Source organism: Chlamydotis macqueenii, chromosome 2 (assembly GCF_036417535.1).
Source record: "Chlamydotis macqueenii isolate bChlMac1 chromosome 2, bChlMac1.mat, whole genome shotgun sequence".
Taxonomy (NCBI): domain Eukaryota; kingdom Metazoa; phylum Chordata; class Aves; order Otidiformes; family Otididae; genus Chlamydotis; species Chlamydotis macqueenii.
The window spans coordinates 6,424,298-6,439,202 of NC_141557.1; the positions used below are offsets into that span (position 1 = coordinate 6,424,298).

Below are 14,905 nucleotides of genomic sequence, written 5' to 3' on the forward strand. Positions count from 1 at the left end.
GGCACAAGGTATCAAAATTCAGATAACAAACAAGCTTTCAGAAACTTTGGGAAATATCCTAAATGCAGGAAAAAAGGCAACTTTTTTTTTGCCAAGAAGACAGTTAATCTCACGGTTACCAAAGAAAATACTAAGTTTTTCTAAGTACACTGTTAAATGAGGGGGTTTAGAGAATCTTCTATATAATATGAGGGAACCACTGTACAAGAAATGAAGAGGTAAGACATGCTGAATTTGTATCTTTTAGCACAGACCGAAATGCAAAAACTAATTCTGGTCGCAAAAACACTGCGAGTTTCCCTTCCGTTTTACTCCTGCTGGAAATCAAGTTTTCAAATGGACGCAAAAATGCATGAGAAATGCTTCATTCAATTAACCGCTCCCCAACTCAGCCTCGTTTGTTTTTGTTGTTGTTTTGTGGTTTGTTTTTAAATACAAAGTAGGTCAACTGCACATTTTAAAAAATGTATAGTTGAAATAGTTTGTTTCTAGACTTAAGAGATTAAGGCTTTTTAAGCCTTTAGTTCAAAAGCCAAGAAAAAGCTTGCAACTGGTTAGGGGAAGCTGCCAGAGCCACGCTGGGACCCTGACATTGTGAACGGCCAGGCGCCAGGAGATCCCTCACCGCTACCACTGCTGTCCAGATGCAGAAATACAGAAATGCACGATAAACAATCCACATCAATTTGTTCAGGATGTGCAATTTATTTTAAATGACATTTCTGTTTTCTTAGCAAGTCTACGCTTGTGACCTGGATAAATCCACTCCAACCTGAAAGCGTTCCTTTTACAAGTCCGCGTGAACAGTCTGCAGTGCAGGTGTGTACCAGCCCGTTGCTTGGACAGATCTGCGTACCCGCTGCTCCATAGTTCTTACTTACAGAGGAAGAATACAGCGCAGGTTGTCTGACTGAAAGCCCAAGCCTTCCCTTCCAACTCAAAGGTGTCGCTTGTGCCTCCTTCCCATGCATGGGCACAAAGCACAGCCGAGCTACTCGGCCAGCCTGGAGTTCCAGTACCAGAAATGGTTTGGATCACGCGCAAACAGCTTCCCAAGCAATAGTCAAACAATCCACTGGCTCCAAGGATTTCATGCCTCCTCTTAAGGTCAGCAGGTGAACATTTTTCACAGAAAAAAAAGTTTATATGGAGTAATGGACAAAAAATTATAAACAGAACATTTAAGGTTTGCAGCTATTTTATTTACAAGTATACATTTAACACAAAGAAACACTGATATCCAAGCCTAGTTAATAGTAGTGTAACAATATGCATCATTTTGATGATTATTCTAACCAACAAACTACACTGAAAAAATTAATGCCAGTAAAATTCTTGGTCATAATATTAAGAAATACAATATATAAATTGAAAATATGATTGCTTAAAATTTGAAAATGGAAGTGAAGCCATTTGCACAGGAGTCAGAGTTTAACATAATCTGAAGGGAAAGGCTCCAAACCAACTGTTTATCTTTCAGGTTAACAGAAGAAAAAAAAAATAAAATAAAAAAAAAAAGAAGCATAGTTTATCCTTAAAGATAATGGGCAGTTTTGCTTCTTCAGGTAGAATGTATTCCCAGTGTTTTCAGGTTTTGCAGTGGAATTACATTACTGAGCATGAAGACTTCCCTTGTGAGGCTGCCCCATCGATTTTTTCTGCCTCCAAAATTATCCTCTTAAAAACATCAACGGCAGTCTGCAAAGAGAGAGTACAAAGATTAGCAGGTAAGGAGAAACTGCCCACTTATTGAAAATAATAATTAAAAAATGTTAGAGTTTTACTGGCTACATCAACAGATAAATGCAGGTCCAACACTTACTCCAAAATCAAAGAGGGAAAATACGGTAATTCCAGTTCTGAACATAATCTTCTGGAGGAAAGGCGTAACCCCCTTCTCCACAGCAATCCTCAACTATTTTCTCTGTCGCTGCAGGGAGGGCAAGTTTAAACTGAGCCATGCTCACAACAGCGCTAATAACTGTAATTCAGCTTTATATTAAATAGTGAGCTTGTGCTGAGTGACTGACAGAACTGAAGATTCTGACGCTGTGCTGCTCCAGAGAATAAACCAATTCACTTCCTCTAAGTAATCATTACGACTCCAAGTAATTACAGAAGGCAGCAGATTTTTCAGCCTTAAGCACTGACTTTGCACAGCCCAGTATGAGTGTTACTCTAATATTCTTGATTTTCTCATCTTACCCATAGGTAAATCAGTATTAGATACGGTGCAAGAACATGAGGGGAAAAGCCGAGCCAAACACGAGCCAGTGTCTAATATGAAGCAGTATTCTTTGATAAAGTCCTTCCGAGAGAAAGGGGTTCTACGGTTTAAACAGCTGGAACTACAGCATAGCCATCGCTGACACGGTCAGGCTCACACAAACATCCTAGCTTACTGTATGGAATGTATAGGATTATAAATCCTCTGCAAAATTGTGAGCCACGCGAGCACTATGGATCCCTCCTCTCCTTCACAGGGAAGGCAGTAAGTACTCTCAGAGTAGGAATCACTCATTCTGCTATCAACTCCGCTCGGTCTATGCCGAGCTTCCTGCCCCCACGCCGAGCACAAAGCAGTCTGGTGAGAAAGGCTCTCCCCTGCTGAAATCGCAGGTGAGGAAACAGCGCACAGGCTCAGAGGGCGACAGTTCCCCAGATACACACATGCTAGGGAGTAAAAGTTAAAAATCTTGGGATGGAAAGATAAAATTACCCATGAAATTAAGTTTACCTGAATCAGAGACACTAAGAAAGGATGTCAGACCACCTGAGTGATCCAGGACATTTTATGGAAGAATTTGATTAAGCGTAGCTTGGTTTCAGTGGGGTTTTGCTTATTCATTTTTAAAGATAATGAAAGATGGGGAGAGCAAGGTGCCCAGGACAACATCATGAATGCTACTTGTGGTAAATACCTGATACTGTTTATCTGGTATTTTCAGGATCCACTCAGTTTTAAGGGTTTCAAATTGTGTGCTAGCCTCCATCAGATTATGCAGAAACAACTACAACATGCAGCATCTGGGATTGCCGAGAAGTAATTTAAGAACAGAATCTATGATTCTATGATTCTAACAGATCTATACTACAGCCAAGGAGAAATCTAAAGTGCTTTTCTTCTCTACAGTATTTTCAAGCTGAAGATTCACCCTATGAGTGGTACCTCAGTATGCGAAACTTCAACTTGGAAATGGGCTCCTGATCATCTCAGGCATGCCAGTTTAAGTTTATCTAACCTCTAGCCATCCGTTTCGTGAATTCCTTAAGAAAGAAAGTATATTCATCATGTAAAAGCAGTCACATTATGAAATAAGGTAAAAAGGAGGTTTTGTTGGTTTTAATCAGCAGGCTGAAGAGCATCCTGTGATTTATGACTATGTGTTCTGACCTGGCAGATGTTCTTCCGCCTCCACAAATAGAGGGAGGTAGATTTAGATTGGATATTAGGAAAAAATTTTTTACAATGCGAGTTGTAGAACACTGGGACAGGTTGCCCAGAGAGGTGGTGGATGCCTCATCCCTGGAAACGTTCAAGGCCAGGCTGGATGAGGCTCGGAGCAACCTGATCTGGTTGGAGATGTCCCTGCTCCTTGCAGGGGGTTGGACCAGATGACCTTTGAAGGGCCCTTCCAACCCAAACCACTCTGTGATTCTATGAAACTGGATCACTTCCAAATTAATCCCAATGGCTAAAGTAGCCCCACAACAATCTTAAAGCAATCTTACAGGATGAGATTGAATTTTACAGTGTTTGTGCACAGTACTATCTCTGGAACTATTTAAAATACTTCATCAGCTGGAAATAGTGTTCCTCTCTGTAATGAAGTTTTGCTGCAATCCCAAGGACTCCGACAGAAGTGGCTCATGAGACCAGTACTATACAACACATTTCCTGGGCAAATTAGATGCCAGGAGAACCATGGTCAGGACTGTAATTGCTATCAAATTGGTGCCACTACTAAAGAGTTTCCCTTAATCAAAACCTGGTGATACACTGATTTACAAATATACTGCATCAATGTTTCCTTACTTAGAGCTGACATTTTTCAAGCACCCATTAAAAAAACCTCCACAACATATTCTGTCGACCGAGAAGCTGCACATTTCTGTCAAAAACGTGCTGTTTGAAACACTAAGATGTAGGAGTTCACAGGGCTTGTTAATTCATTTCACAGAAAATATGTATTCACCGAGAAGTTTTAATAACTGTCCTACAGTTAACCCTTAGGAAGTTGTAATTCAGCCCAAATACACTGAAGTATTTTAGAATGAGCTTTTAAATAACTTGGGGAGATGTGTTTTGTGACAAGGAATAAAGAACGCAGCCAGACCCCAGACACATCTGTCTCCATATGGTCCAGGTACAGAATGTGGGTCACACCTAGCCCACAGAAAGCCATCTGGCTTTCTTCTACCTTTCTCCCCTGAGGAAACAAAAAAGAAATGTCAGCCTAGGCAACGCATGCTGCCTCAAGAGCTTAGCACCGTGCAAGACACCAGAGGCTCAACTGCTTCTGCAGATGTGTCCTTTGGTGCGAGGGGACAGACAGCTTGGGAGGTGCAATTCCCTCTGCACAAGCTGGGAGCACGCTGCCGGGAGCCAGCACAGAGGTGCAAACACCCAGACTCAGCCCACAGCCGCCAAAGCCAGCTCATCCCTTGGTATGGTGTATTTTTCAACTATGCAACTGTTTTATTACTTTCAAGAGGGAATTCTCAGCTGCTCATACTACCAGTTTATCTTGGCACAGCACTGGGGAAAGGAACGTGAGCAACAGTCAGGTAAGGAAGAGAGGTTCCCCCCTGCCGCAGCCTCTGTTTTGGTGAGAAGCAGTGTATTGGGTTTGCCTGGCAAGGTGTTGGTAATGGATTGGTGACCGGGGTGGCTTCTGTGAGAAGCTGCTAGAAACTTCCCCTATGTCCAATCCAACAAGTGTCAGCTGGCTCTAAGGTGGACCTGCTGCTGGCCAAAGCCGGGCCCATCGGTGACAGTGGTAGCACCCTGGTAACAGTAAAAAAGGGGGTAAAAAAACCCAACTGTGCAACAGCAATTGCAGACGAAGAGAGGAGTTGAGAATACGTAAGAGAAACAACTCTGCAGACACTCAAGTCAGTGAAGGAGGGGGAGGAGGTGGTCCAGGCGCCGGAGCAGAGATTCTCCTGCAGCCTATGGAGGACCCCATGCCAGAGCAGGTGGATGCTTGAAGGAGGCTGTGACCCCACACAAAGCCTGCACTGGAGCAGGCTCCTGGCAGGACCTGTGGAGAGGAGCCCATACTGGAGCATGTTTGCTGGCAGGACTTCTGACCCCATGAGGGACCCACGCTGAAGCAGTTAATGAAGAACAGCAGCCTGTGGGAAGGGCCCACGTTGGAGAAGTTTGTGGAGGACTGTCTCCCATGCGAGGGACCCCACACTGGAGCAGGGAAAGAGTGTGAGGAGTGCTCCCCTGAGGTGGAAGGAGCAGCAGAGACAACGCGATGAAATGACCACAACCCCCATTCCTGTCCCCCTGCACCACTTGGGGAGAAGAGGTAGAGAATTTGGGAGTAAAGTTAAGCCCAGGAAGAAGGGAGGGGTGAAACGAAGGTGTTTTGAGATTTGTTTTTATTTTCTCATTATCCTACTCTGATTTGATTGGCAATAAATTGAATTAATTTTCCCCTAGATGAGTCTGTTTTGCCTGTGACAGTAATTGGTGAGTGATCCCTCCCTGTCCTTATCTCGACCCAGGAGCCTTTCATTATATTTTCCCTCCCCTGTTCAGCTGAGGAGGGGGGGGTGACAGAGTGGCTTTGGTGTGAACCTGGCATTCAGTCAGGGTCAACTCTCCACAAGTAGATTTTTTGCTATTTCCTTGCCCTTTCTAAAACAATTTTATCTAATGAATTCTGCATAACTGGATGAACACAATTTGGCTGCTCGGTACTTCCTAAATTCTTCCAGTAAAAGTTGGCTCCCAGCTTCAACTGAGTTTAAGACCAATTTGGACTCTGGTTGTATTTCAAACAGTTACCACTTTAGTGTGCTGGGATTAAGATGGAGTACTATAATACCGCTTAGGTGAAACAAAAGTAAGTAATTCCACAAGAAAGGATCAAAGCTCCTGAAGTTAGCCAAAGCAGTTTGACACGTCTGGTAATAATTAAGCAGCTTGAGAAGACACAACAGCAAGAGCCCAGCAGTAATCTAAAAGAGGTCTTTTCCATTAAGTCTCAGCATTGCCTTCTCAAAGCCCAGGGATTTCCCTAGATGACTGATATGTTGCTGATATGCAGGCTCCTCCAAAAGTCCTACCAGGTCACCCTTGTCTGGAGGAGCTGATCCATAGCCTCAAATATATTTGACCTTGGGAACTCCTGCCAGCCACTGCCATTTATCCTCACTGCAGCTTTGATCTTCACCCCTCTCACCTTCCATCTATTCAAAGTCATGCCATTTCTGGGATGTGGTATATTTTGGTAACTCCTGGCAGAACAGGACTAGTTTGCTTAAGTTAATCTATTTCAGTTGCCCGATATAGTAGGGCTATGCTCCTAGGACTCTCACAGATGCTCCAAATGGCAGTTTTGGGGTTTTTTTTGGCCAAAGCAGGAAGGGAGACATGTCAATGCTCTCTCACCCCCTTTTAGGGGGAAAGGAGCCCTATCAGAACCTGTTACAGGGAGTACCTTCTCTGGTTTCAGCAGTTCCTTGCAAACAGAGCTGTTAAAAAAGATAGACCACATAGCTGATCGAATTTGGTCTCACCCCTGTAGCAAGGAGACCTACTCTCCTCGCTGCTGTGAAGAACATCACATACCACATCAATTTCAGACAAGCAATCTAGAAATTGTCACACTCTTGCTCGACATCCACCAAATACAGATGGCTAGGTTTCAGAGAGAAAGGATTAACAGACTTCCCCCCAGCCAGGAAGGTTTGAGCTCTCTGCTGAAGTTTTTAAGCTCTAAATTCCCAATCCCATCCAGCTCATCCCTTTAAGCATCAAATCAGCTTTCTGTAAAGCAAACAGAATCTGAAGCAAGATTTTGGAAGGAGTTTAGACTTAATCTTGATAGGCAAGTTACATTTCCTGACCAAGCCAGTACAGGGGAAGATTTTGATGAATCTCCAAGAAAAAAAGAGTTGACAGACTTCTTTCTCCAGTAACGTTGACTTACGTAAGGTGAACATTCAGTACCACAAGAATGACAACATGCCTTGTTACTAAGTTCAAAATAAACCCTTTTCTCCTCAAAACTAGAGATATTTTTCAGAGTAAGAGAAGATATGCTGTCTTGATAGAGGTCTACGTATCAGCTGTTTTGATCCTGTCAAATTAGGATTCGGAGGAAAAAAATTGCACAAGTTCAGAAGTGCTCTGGGAAGCACTCATAGGAAGGGATACTACAACACCCAGTGTCTCCTTTCCCCCTCTCACCTCACAGCTCTAGACTCCACACTTTGCTCTCAAGCTCAATTTTCCACCTCTTCAGAGGTGAGCATTCCTCCGCAACTGTTTGTGAGAAGACTAAGGCAGCTGCCTCAGTTTTGGGCTCCTTTACACTTCCTTCTGTACATCCCAAGGCTCCAAAGGAAGCGTGCCAGAGAGCCTAAAACATGGTCACACGCTGTGGGCACCCATCTCAGAAGTGACACATGATCTCCCAAACCTCTGAAGCCAGACAGATTTACCAAGTGTATTATGTAAGAGGCACGAACGAGGAACTGTGTTCAAGCACCTGTTTCTAAAAACCTGCATCTGACTCTAGAGGGACAGAATCTACAGCGACCTGTGATTGCTATTCTGAAGGATCCTGCTGAAAGGAAGAACACCTTTGACAGCAAGAACGAATGCAACTTCTGATTTTTGGTGGGCTTTGTACAGCACTGTAGAGAATCCTGAATATCTGACATACAATTGCCATTCTGATTTCCCTGAAGGCTACAAAGTTTGCTATATAAACTTCAGCTGGCAGCATAACTTAACACAGACAGTCTGAGACTGAGGAACAGACAGAGATACGTGGCAGTCAATGGGACTTTGTCAGCGCAGCAATTTAACAGGCAAGACATGCCAAGCATCATTAAAAGCTTGTAACTTTGCATAAATATACTCAACTTTTTTTTTTTTCTTGAATTAAGAACAATAGAAGCTTCAGAAAAGTTTTCTGTAAGGTATTCTGCTAGATATGAATTGCCAAACTGTTACACATTGTGAACATATGCCAAAAGAAAAAGAGTACAGGCAAAAGCTTTGCCTCATCCAGAAGTATTGTCATTTAAAATAAAGGGGCAGGAAAAAAAAATCAAGATGCTTTTAACTTGTTTATTCTTTACTCTGTCAATTTAGTTTCCTTGGGTATGCATTTGAAGCTCTCCAGCAGTACAGAGAAGATATTGAGAAATTTCATGTTTTCATCATGCCCAATTTTGACAAGATTAATGCAAGTCTTAGCCAGAAACAGAAGTACTGATAAAATAACTCCAAGTGTTCCATAACTGCAGAAAAAAACCCCCAAGTTCTATTCCAGGGAAAATCCAACTTTACTCAAGTAAATTGTAGAATTGTTGACAGCAGACATTGGACAAAAGCTATTTGTTTTGCTTTTGGGGATGGGGGAGAAGGAAAGAAAGGCTGCTTAAACAGGTCTTGTCCTAGCTATAGGTTTGCCCTTTTGATTGTGCTGATGTTATCAAGGCGGCCAAGGATGTGATATGCTAGGTTAAATACGAGACAGTGTAAGCGTTCTTCTGCATAAGGACTCATTTGTTTAAAACTAGCCTGACAATGTCCTCGACCTTATCACACGTCTCTATTTTAAAAAAGCAAAAGCTTTGATGCTCAACAAGACCTCTAGAGAAAAAAAAAATAGAAAGGGGAAAATAAAAAAAAATAATAAAAAAAAGACACCTCCCCCCTTCTGCAGCACTTATCCATTACTTTAAGCCCAAACTAGGAGGCTCTAGAGCTTAAATACATGAGGTGTCAGATCAATGTCAAGATATTAACAGCCAGAGGAACAAATTCAAATACCAGAATGTATTTAAGAGGCATTCTGAAGAAAGTTAGAGCAACCAAGAGTAAGATGTTAATTAACATGTAATTAAACACTTTCTTTCTGTGACAGGAAACCAACAACTGTAAATTTGTGTGGGTTATACTGGTTCAGATTGTGCAGCTTCACTACAGCTGTATCACAGTAGTGTCTGACAGCATCTGCCGTATTCTAACTCTTTTCTGGTGGGTTTTTTTTGTTTGTTTGTTTGGGTTTTTTTGTTTGTTTTTCTTTTTCCCCCCCCATGGACCCACAAAATGATTATTTCCCACATTAGCGACCAATCCTTGCCTAGCACGTTAAAATGAGAGGCTTCTCCCCTTTTACCAACTCAGTCCTCTGCGACCTCCTATCTAAGGTAACTGCAGCAGAGCACAGACTGTTCCACCCACCACGTGGATTCGAGTTTTAGTTTGTCACTAAGCATTCTGCTGTGTTCAGTGAAGCTTAACTTTCAGTTCTTCATTTCCTCCTTCCATTTACAGTTGCATGGAAGAACATGTATACATAAACCTGAAGGCAGACAGTCATTTTGTTTCCAACCATCTACACAAAATATCTGTAGAGTACATGCAAATATTTTAGCTTCCTTTATTAAGTGAAACTATGAGTCATTCCACTACATTGCTAGTCGAATAAAGCCAGTCTTAAATATGTTACCTGATTTTCTTTAGCAGAAGATTCCAAGAAAGCTGCATTCCAGGATTCTGCTAAAGCTTTCCCTTCTTCATAGCTGATCACCCTGAGCAAAGAAAAAAAAAAGTATGTTTCTCTATAACTTGCAAAAGAATTGGAATTTGATATGTCAGGAAAGACCTCAGAGTACTGAAGCACATAAATGCATGTAAAAGGAATGTTCTGTGAAGTCTGATCTGAAGCATTTGCTTTTGGCTGCTGTCAAATACACTACTGGGCCAGGTAAAACTGCTATGTGACCCAGAAGAGCAGTTGTCCCAGAGCATTGCTTTGTTTCCGTAATCTGTAATATCATCTGGTATTTTACAGTTGTGAAAAGTACACTTCTGTTACTTGTTTTGAAAAAAATCCAGTGTTAAATGACTGTCCCTGGAACCTTATAGCAAAAGTCAACATTACAACAAAAGTTCACGGCTCTTAGTTCACATTCTGGACACAATTCCTTTGCCAGTACCTTATTTTAACCTACAATTTGATTTTAGTTATGGAAAGCCAAGAACAAAACTAGCGTATTGAAGCCACAGGAATGCCGGCTGCTGTCTTGCATTTCACACATGCTGGAGTTCACATACCGTTCCATATGCAGGTCTTTTTTATTTCCAACCAGCATAATGGGTATTCTGTGAAAGAAAGTTCAGAACTTCAGAACAGTTATAGTATACTGAACAAAGTACTAGTAACATGCCTGCAATGAAATGAGATGAAAGTGTCACTACTTACTGGACTTTTCCCACCATATCCAATAACTTGCCATGGATAACTTTTATCACTTCAAAACTGCAAAATAAAGGGATGAAGTCACACATGCACTCCAATGTTTATCCTTAATACCCAATACACAAGCAGTTAAATGCATATGTAGGTTGCTGTGTTTAAAACTTAACTCTATGTATAGTGGCAGAACTACAGAGATGCTGAAAGCCTTACCGATTTGTGTACAACAAACAAAACGGTCCCAGAAGCAGCAAAGACTAGCCCATGCCTACCGTTACAGCCTCCCCGGTTATGGCATTTGCAGAAATAAATAACATTGCCCAGGACTGACGCATCTAACACAGAATCACTACAAGCCCCTCCCACCTCTCATCTGGCTTGTATCTGCAGTAAGAAATTTAACTGCTAGAGTCCAACAATCTTCGATGAGCATGTCAAATTAAAGCAGTTCCAAAGAAAAAGTCGTTAAGCACACTCCATCTCGAAAGAATACATCATTTTTTAAGAACACTTAGTTCATGCAGAATTATTCAGTTTTATTTATGTGAAAGAAAGGAAAAGAAAAAAAAAGCCAAAATTCTAATTTTCTATGGAAAGTGAGTAAACTGATCTGCAAGATGGTTTTAAATAGTGGTTATTCAAATACTTCTTATCTGTTCACCTACCATGTACATGAAGTTTGGATGACAGGAGATAAGAAGCAGGACTGTGAAATACCAAGAAGCCAAAAAAACCTCACTAACAAAATCCACTGCATTTGACATTTAGTACTTCTGAGAACAAGCTATAAACGGGGTTGAAGAGCAGATGTTGTCCTCCTCTAATTAGAGTATGGAAAAAATGCTGGTACACGAAGTGCACAATTCAGATTTGTTTTAACAGACAGGCACACAACTAAACAGCAAAAAAGTGACTGAAATTTTTCCAGCTTCCAAGGTTGTTAGCTACAGGCAGTGTCTTGACTTGCACTGCATTTCAATTAGAACTGAAACTCTAAAAAATAGAGCAGCACTCAAACTGACTCCCAACTCAGAGCTCTCAAAGAATCGGTGCCTAAAACCACTACTCAAACTATCTGAATCATTAAAACTTCTCATTTCTGGAACAATAGACGCTACCGTGTTTAAGAAGGATTTTCTGTCATGTAGGTCAATTTGTCTGACTTCAGCAGTGATTTCTGCAACTGAGTAGAACACAATACTTCTCCATGTTCAGCTAATAGTTTTAGTATATCCTATCAGAAAATGAGTTATTTGCAAACAAAAGCATCACTTAGTCTGGCACAACTTACTGTTAGTAACTCAAGTATGGTATTACCGATTACATAAAAATGTGGAATCAAAGAAAGGACTTGAAGATTACAAAGAGCTTATGCTGAAAAGGTATTAGTGAAATTCTGGTTTTGGGAATTTGTCTTGGATTTTCATAATTATTAAAAAAAAAAAAAAAAGAGTTAAACGGAGGTTGGTTGAGACAAAGTTGAGATGCATTGCTACACATCGAACTAGGTGACCCTGCAAACTGAAAGAAGAATAAAAATACTACCAAAAAAAAAAAAAAAAAAATTGCTACAGACCACAAAACTGTTTCTCAGTTTTCTCAGTCTGAAGCAACAGGAAAGACTGAGCGTACTAGCCACAGGACATCTGAATCAGTAACACAACACAATCACTGTTTCCTTTCCACTACTAGGCCGGCTGTTCCCCGCACAGCTAGAAAAAGCCATGCCACTGCACAGCGTCCTGACGAGCCCTCACCTGAGGTTCTGGCGCACAATGCTGCAAAACGTTCCTGTTTAACTCCGGCTCTTCCTTTCCCAATTCTGTGTATCTGCTTATCTAGTGTAGTTCATGAGCTCTATTCTTTATAAAAAGACTAAGCATAAACAGCTGATCTCTGTTAATAGATCAAGGTGGAAACCAAAAGAGAAGCGCTATTTTAACTCAAATGCAATTCTGACACAGAAACGAGTTGCTAAGAACTGCCAAGAATGAAACTGGCTTCACCAGATCAACTTAATGTTCTAGAAAGGTTTCCAAATTAATAAGGCTGGAAGGAGCAGAGGCAGAGTTTAAAACAGTGTTTTAAACCAAAAAGAGCATTACCAAATCAAAGTTGTGAAACAGCAAGAGATCTGGAGACAATGAGAGGTTCGTTCCAGTTCTGTCAAGCAAATAGGGTTACAGTAAACAGCTCAATGTGTGAAATACAACAACATAAAATTACTAGCTGTCAGATAAATGTGTAATAGAAATCATGGACCCAAGCAAGATATAAAATTGGAATTTAATTAAGCTGAACTAGAGCAAAAGCCTTCCAGTAACCTTGATGCTGAGAGCCTGGGAATATGAAAAACACAGGGCGTTACCTTTTACTCAAGTCCCACTTAAACTTCCCACTGGAGGTTTGTGGGGAAGATGATAATTTTTAAAAGGCATTTCTACTAAGTTTGCTGTCAAAGTTCTCATCCCTGCTGGATCAATACTCAGATCAATACACACACTTTGACAGAAGTCAAGACAGATGGTGGCTGTAATTTGATTGCCTGGGCAAGTCACCTAAGCTACCAGAGCACTGTGGAAGATCTTTCCTACTGCCTAATGCTGTCTTGATAGAGAACATAAGGACTTGAACAAGACAGGATCATTGATACTTTGAAATTTAAAGCAAGAAACAAAAAACTTGGAATAAACAGATCAAGACTAGAATACTGATGAAAATACCACATACCTTGTTCTGTTAGTATTTTCACCATAATATGGTTTCTATTTTAACTGATCGAACGCTACCAGAGAAAATAATTTTCATTTCTTTATCTGGGCTGCTAAGCTCAAGACATCATAAGACAATAACTGGAGTAGCTGAAAAAGAGCATGTCCTTTATCTGGCAACCAGCTGCAGAAGCCTCTGATGATCTATGCCAATTTCAAAGACATTTTTTTCCTCACAGTTCCACTTATCAATCAATGTTTTTCTCTTCACTTTAGAAGTAGAAGATTGTCTACTTAAGGCTGAGAATATTACCTCCTATTTCACGCAAGTTATGCATCACCAACAATGAAGCTCTGATTAAAAAAAAAAAAAAGGAATTAGGTAGTTTAGTATCTCTAGACACACATGAAAGCCTAACAGCTGTTGCATCTCCTCTGGATCACTGTGCTTGCCCTTCAATACTTCAGAACTAAAGATAAAAACCAAGAATGAAGGACTGCCAAAATCTGTTCAACATTAAAGACCTTGCAAGCAAGGGAAGTTTAACCAGACCGTATCCTTTCTTTGAGTAGGACAGAAGAGCCAACAGGCAAGTTGTTTTACTTGTATTTTATGATGGTCTACAAAAAAGTACTTGAGATGATCAGTTTTGCCTACTTCAGAGGAACAGATACTGAATGCTTCAGCACTCATAAAAAGCTGATCAGCTTCCCTGTAAGCAGAGGGGAAGCATCAACTTCTCTTCTACTTGAAAAGAGTGAAAGGCCTAAAGTCTTATTAATTTTACTCAAGCAAAACTTTTTAAAAATAGGATTATTTTGGCTATTATAACAAAGATGCTGTACCATACTAGAAAACAAAGATCTATTCAAGAATGATCATTATTTAAACAAAGCCAGATGACCAGATGGAAGGGACAAAATAATGGAAGATGAGAAAATCTTACGAAGGCTGAGATGCTTCTTGCAAGTAAATGACTCCACCTACGATGGACTCTGTCCTCATTTCAGAATGGACTACAGCCAACAGCGAGGACAAAATAGATACTCTGGGAAACGTTTCAAATAACATATTTGTTGCAGCATGGCAAGAGTGAGTCTACAGGCCAAAAGTCATATATTGATACATTGCTATTTATATGAAAGTTTCTGATGATTAACCAGAACAATCCAAGCCAAGAAGTCAAAGAAATCTCAGTACTGTAATGAGCGACAAGGCTGAGGGACTGATCTAGCAACTAATTGGGTGCTTCACATAAATGAACAGTGCCCTTTCGGTTCACATTCATGTCTGTCTTTATATCTGATGCTAAAGCAATCAACTCTACTTGTTCCTGAAATTATTCTATGTCCTTTTCTTACACCTCAAAACAATGTAGTTCTGCACAGTCTTGTTTCTTACACAGTACCTTGCATATTAGTCTGTAAAGTGCCTGTCACATTTGGATCTGAGAGGAAATTTCTGAAAATCCATTAATTTTTATTTCCATTATACTTCTAAGAGAGAGAGAGATTCAATGAATTAAACGCATGCAAAGAAAACATAGCAGAGGCAGGAGCTAACCCATAATATATCTGATTAATATCTGAACCAGAAAAACACAACACATTTTATTACCTTTTTATTGACGTGACTGAATAAACAAGAATGTAGCCATTGATGTCTATGGAGTACGTCTGAGGAAATATGGAGTATTCATCCTGTAGAAGAAACGATGCATTTATAATTACATACTG

At 40.6% G+C, this 14,905-nt stretch overlaps 1 protein-coding gene across 2 annotated transcripts in view; it reads right to left on the reverse strand.

Annotated features, from left to right (window-relative positions):
- Nucleotides 1–1,180: 1,180 nt before the first annotated feature.
- The window catches only part of RHEB (Ras homolog, mTORC1 binding), a 43,445-nt gene continuing 29,720 nt past the window's right edge, over nucleotides 1,181–14,905 (reverse strand). The window contains exons 4-8 of one of the 2 annotated variants that reach the window (XM_086741795.1): nucleotides 14,787–14,869; nucleotides 10,464–10,520; nucleotides 10,316–10,363; nucleotides 9,708–9,789; nucleotides 1,181–1,698 (exon numbers count right to left, since the gene is read on the reverse strand). In XM_086741795.1, coding sequence (XP_086597921.1) covers nucleotides 1,606–1,698; nucleotides 9,708–9,789; nucleotides 10,316–10,363; nucleotides 10,464–10,520; nucleotides 14,787–14,869 — 363 coding nt within the window. In that variant the 3' untranslated portion in view covers nucleotides 1,181–1,605. The remainder of the gene's footprint in view (nucleotides 1,699–9,707; nucleotides 9,790–10,315; nucleotides 10,364–10,463; nucleotides 10,521–14,786; nucleotides 14,870–14,905) is intronic. The other variant, XM_086741794.1, reaches the window with a different exon arrangement.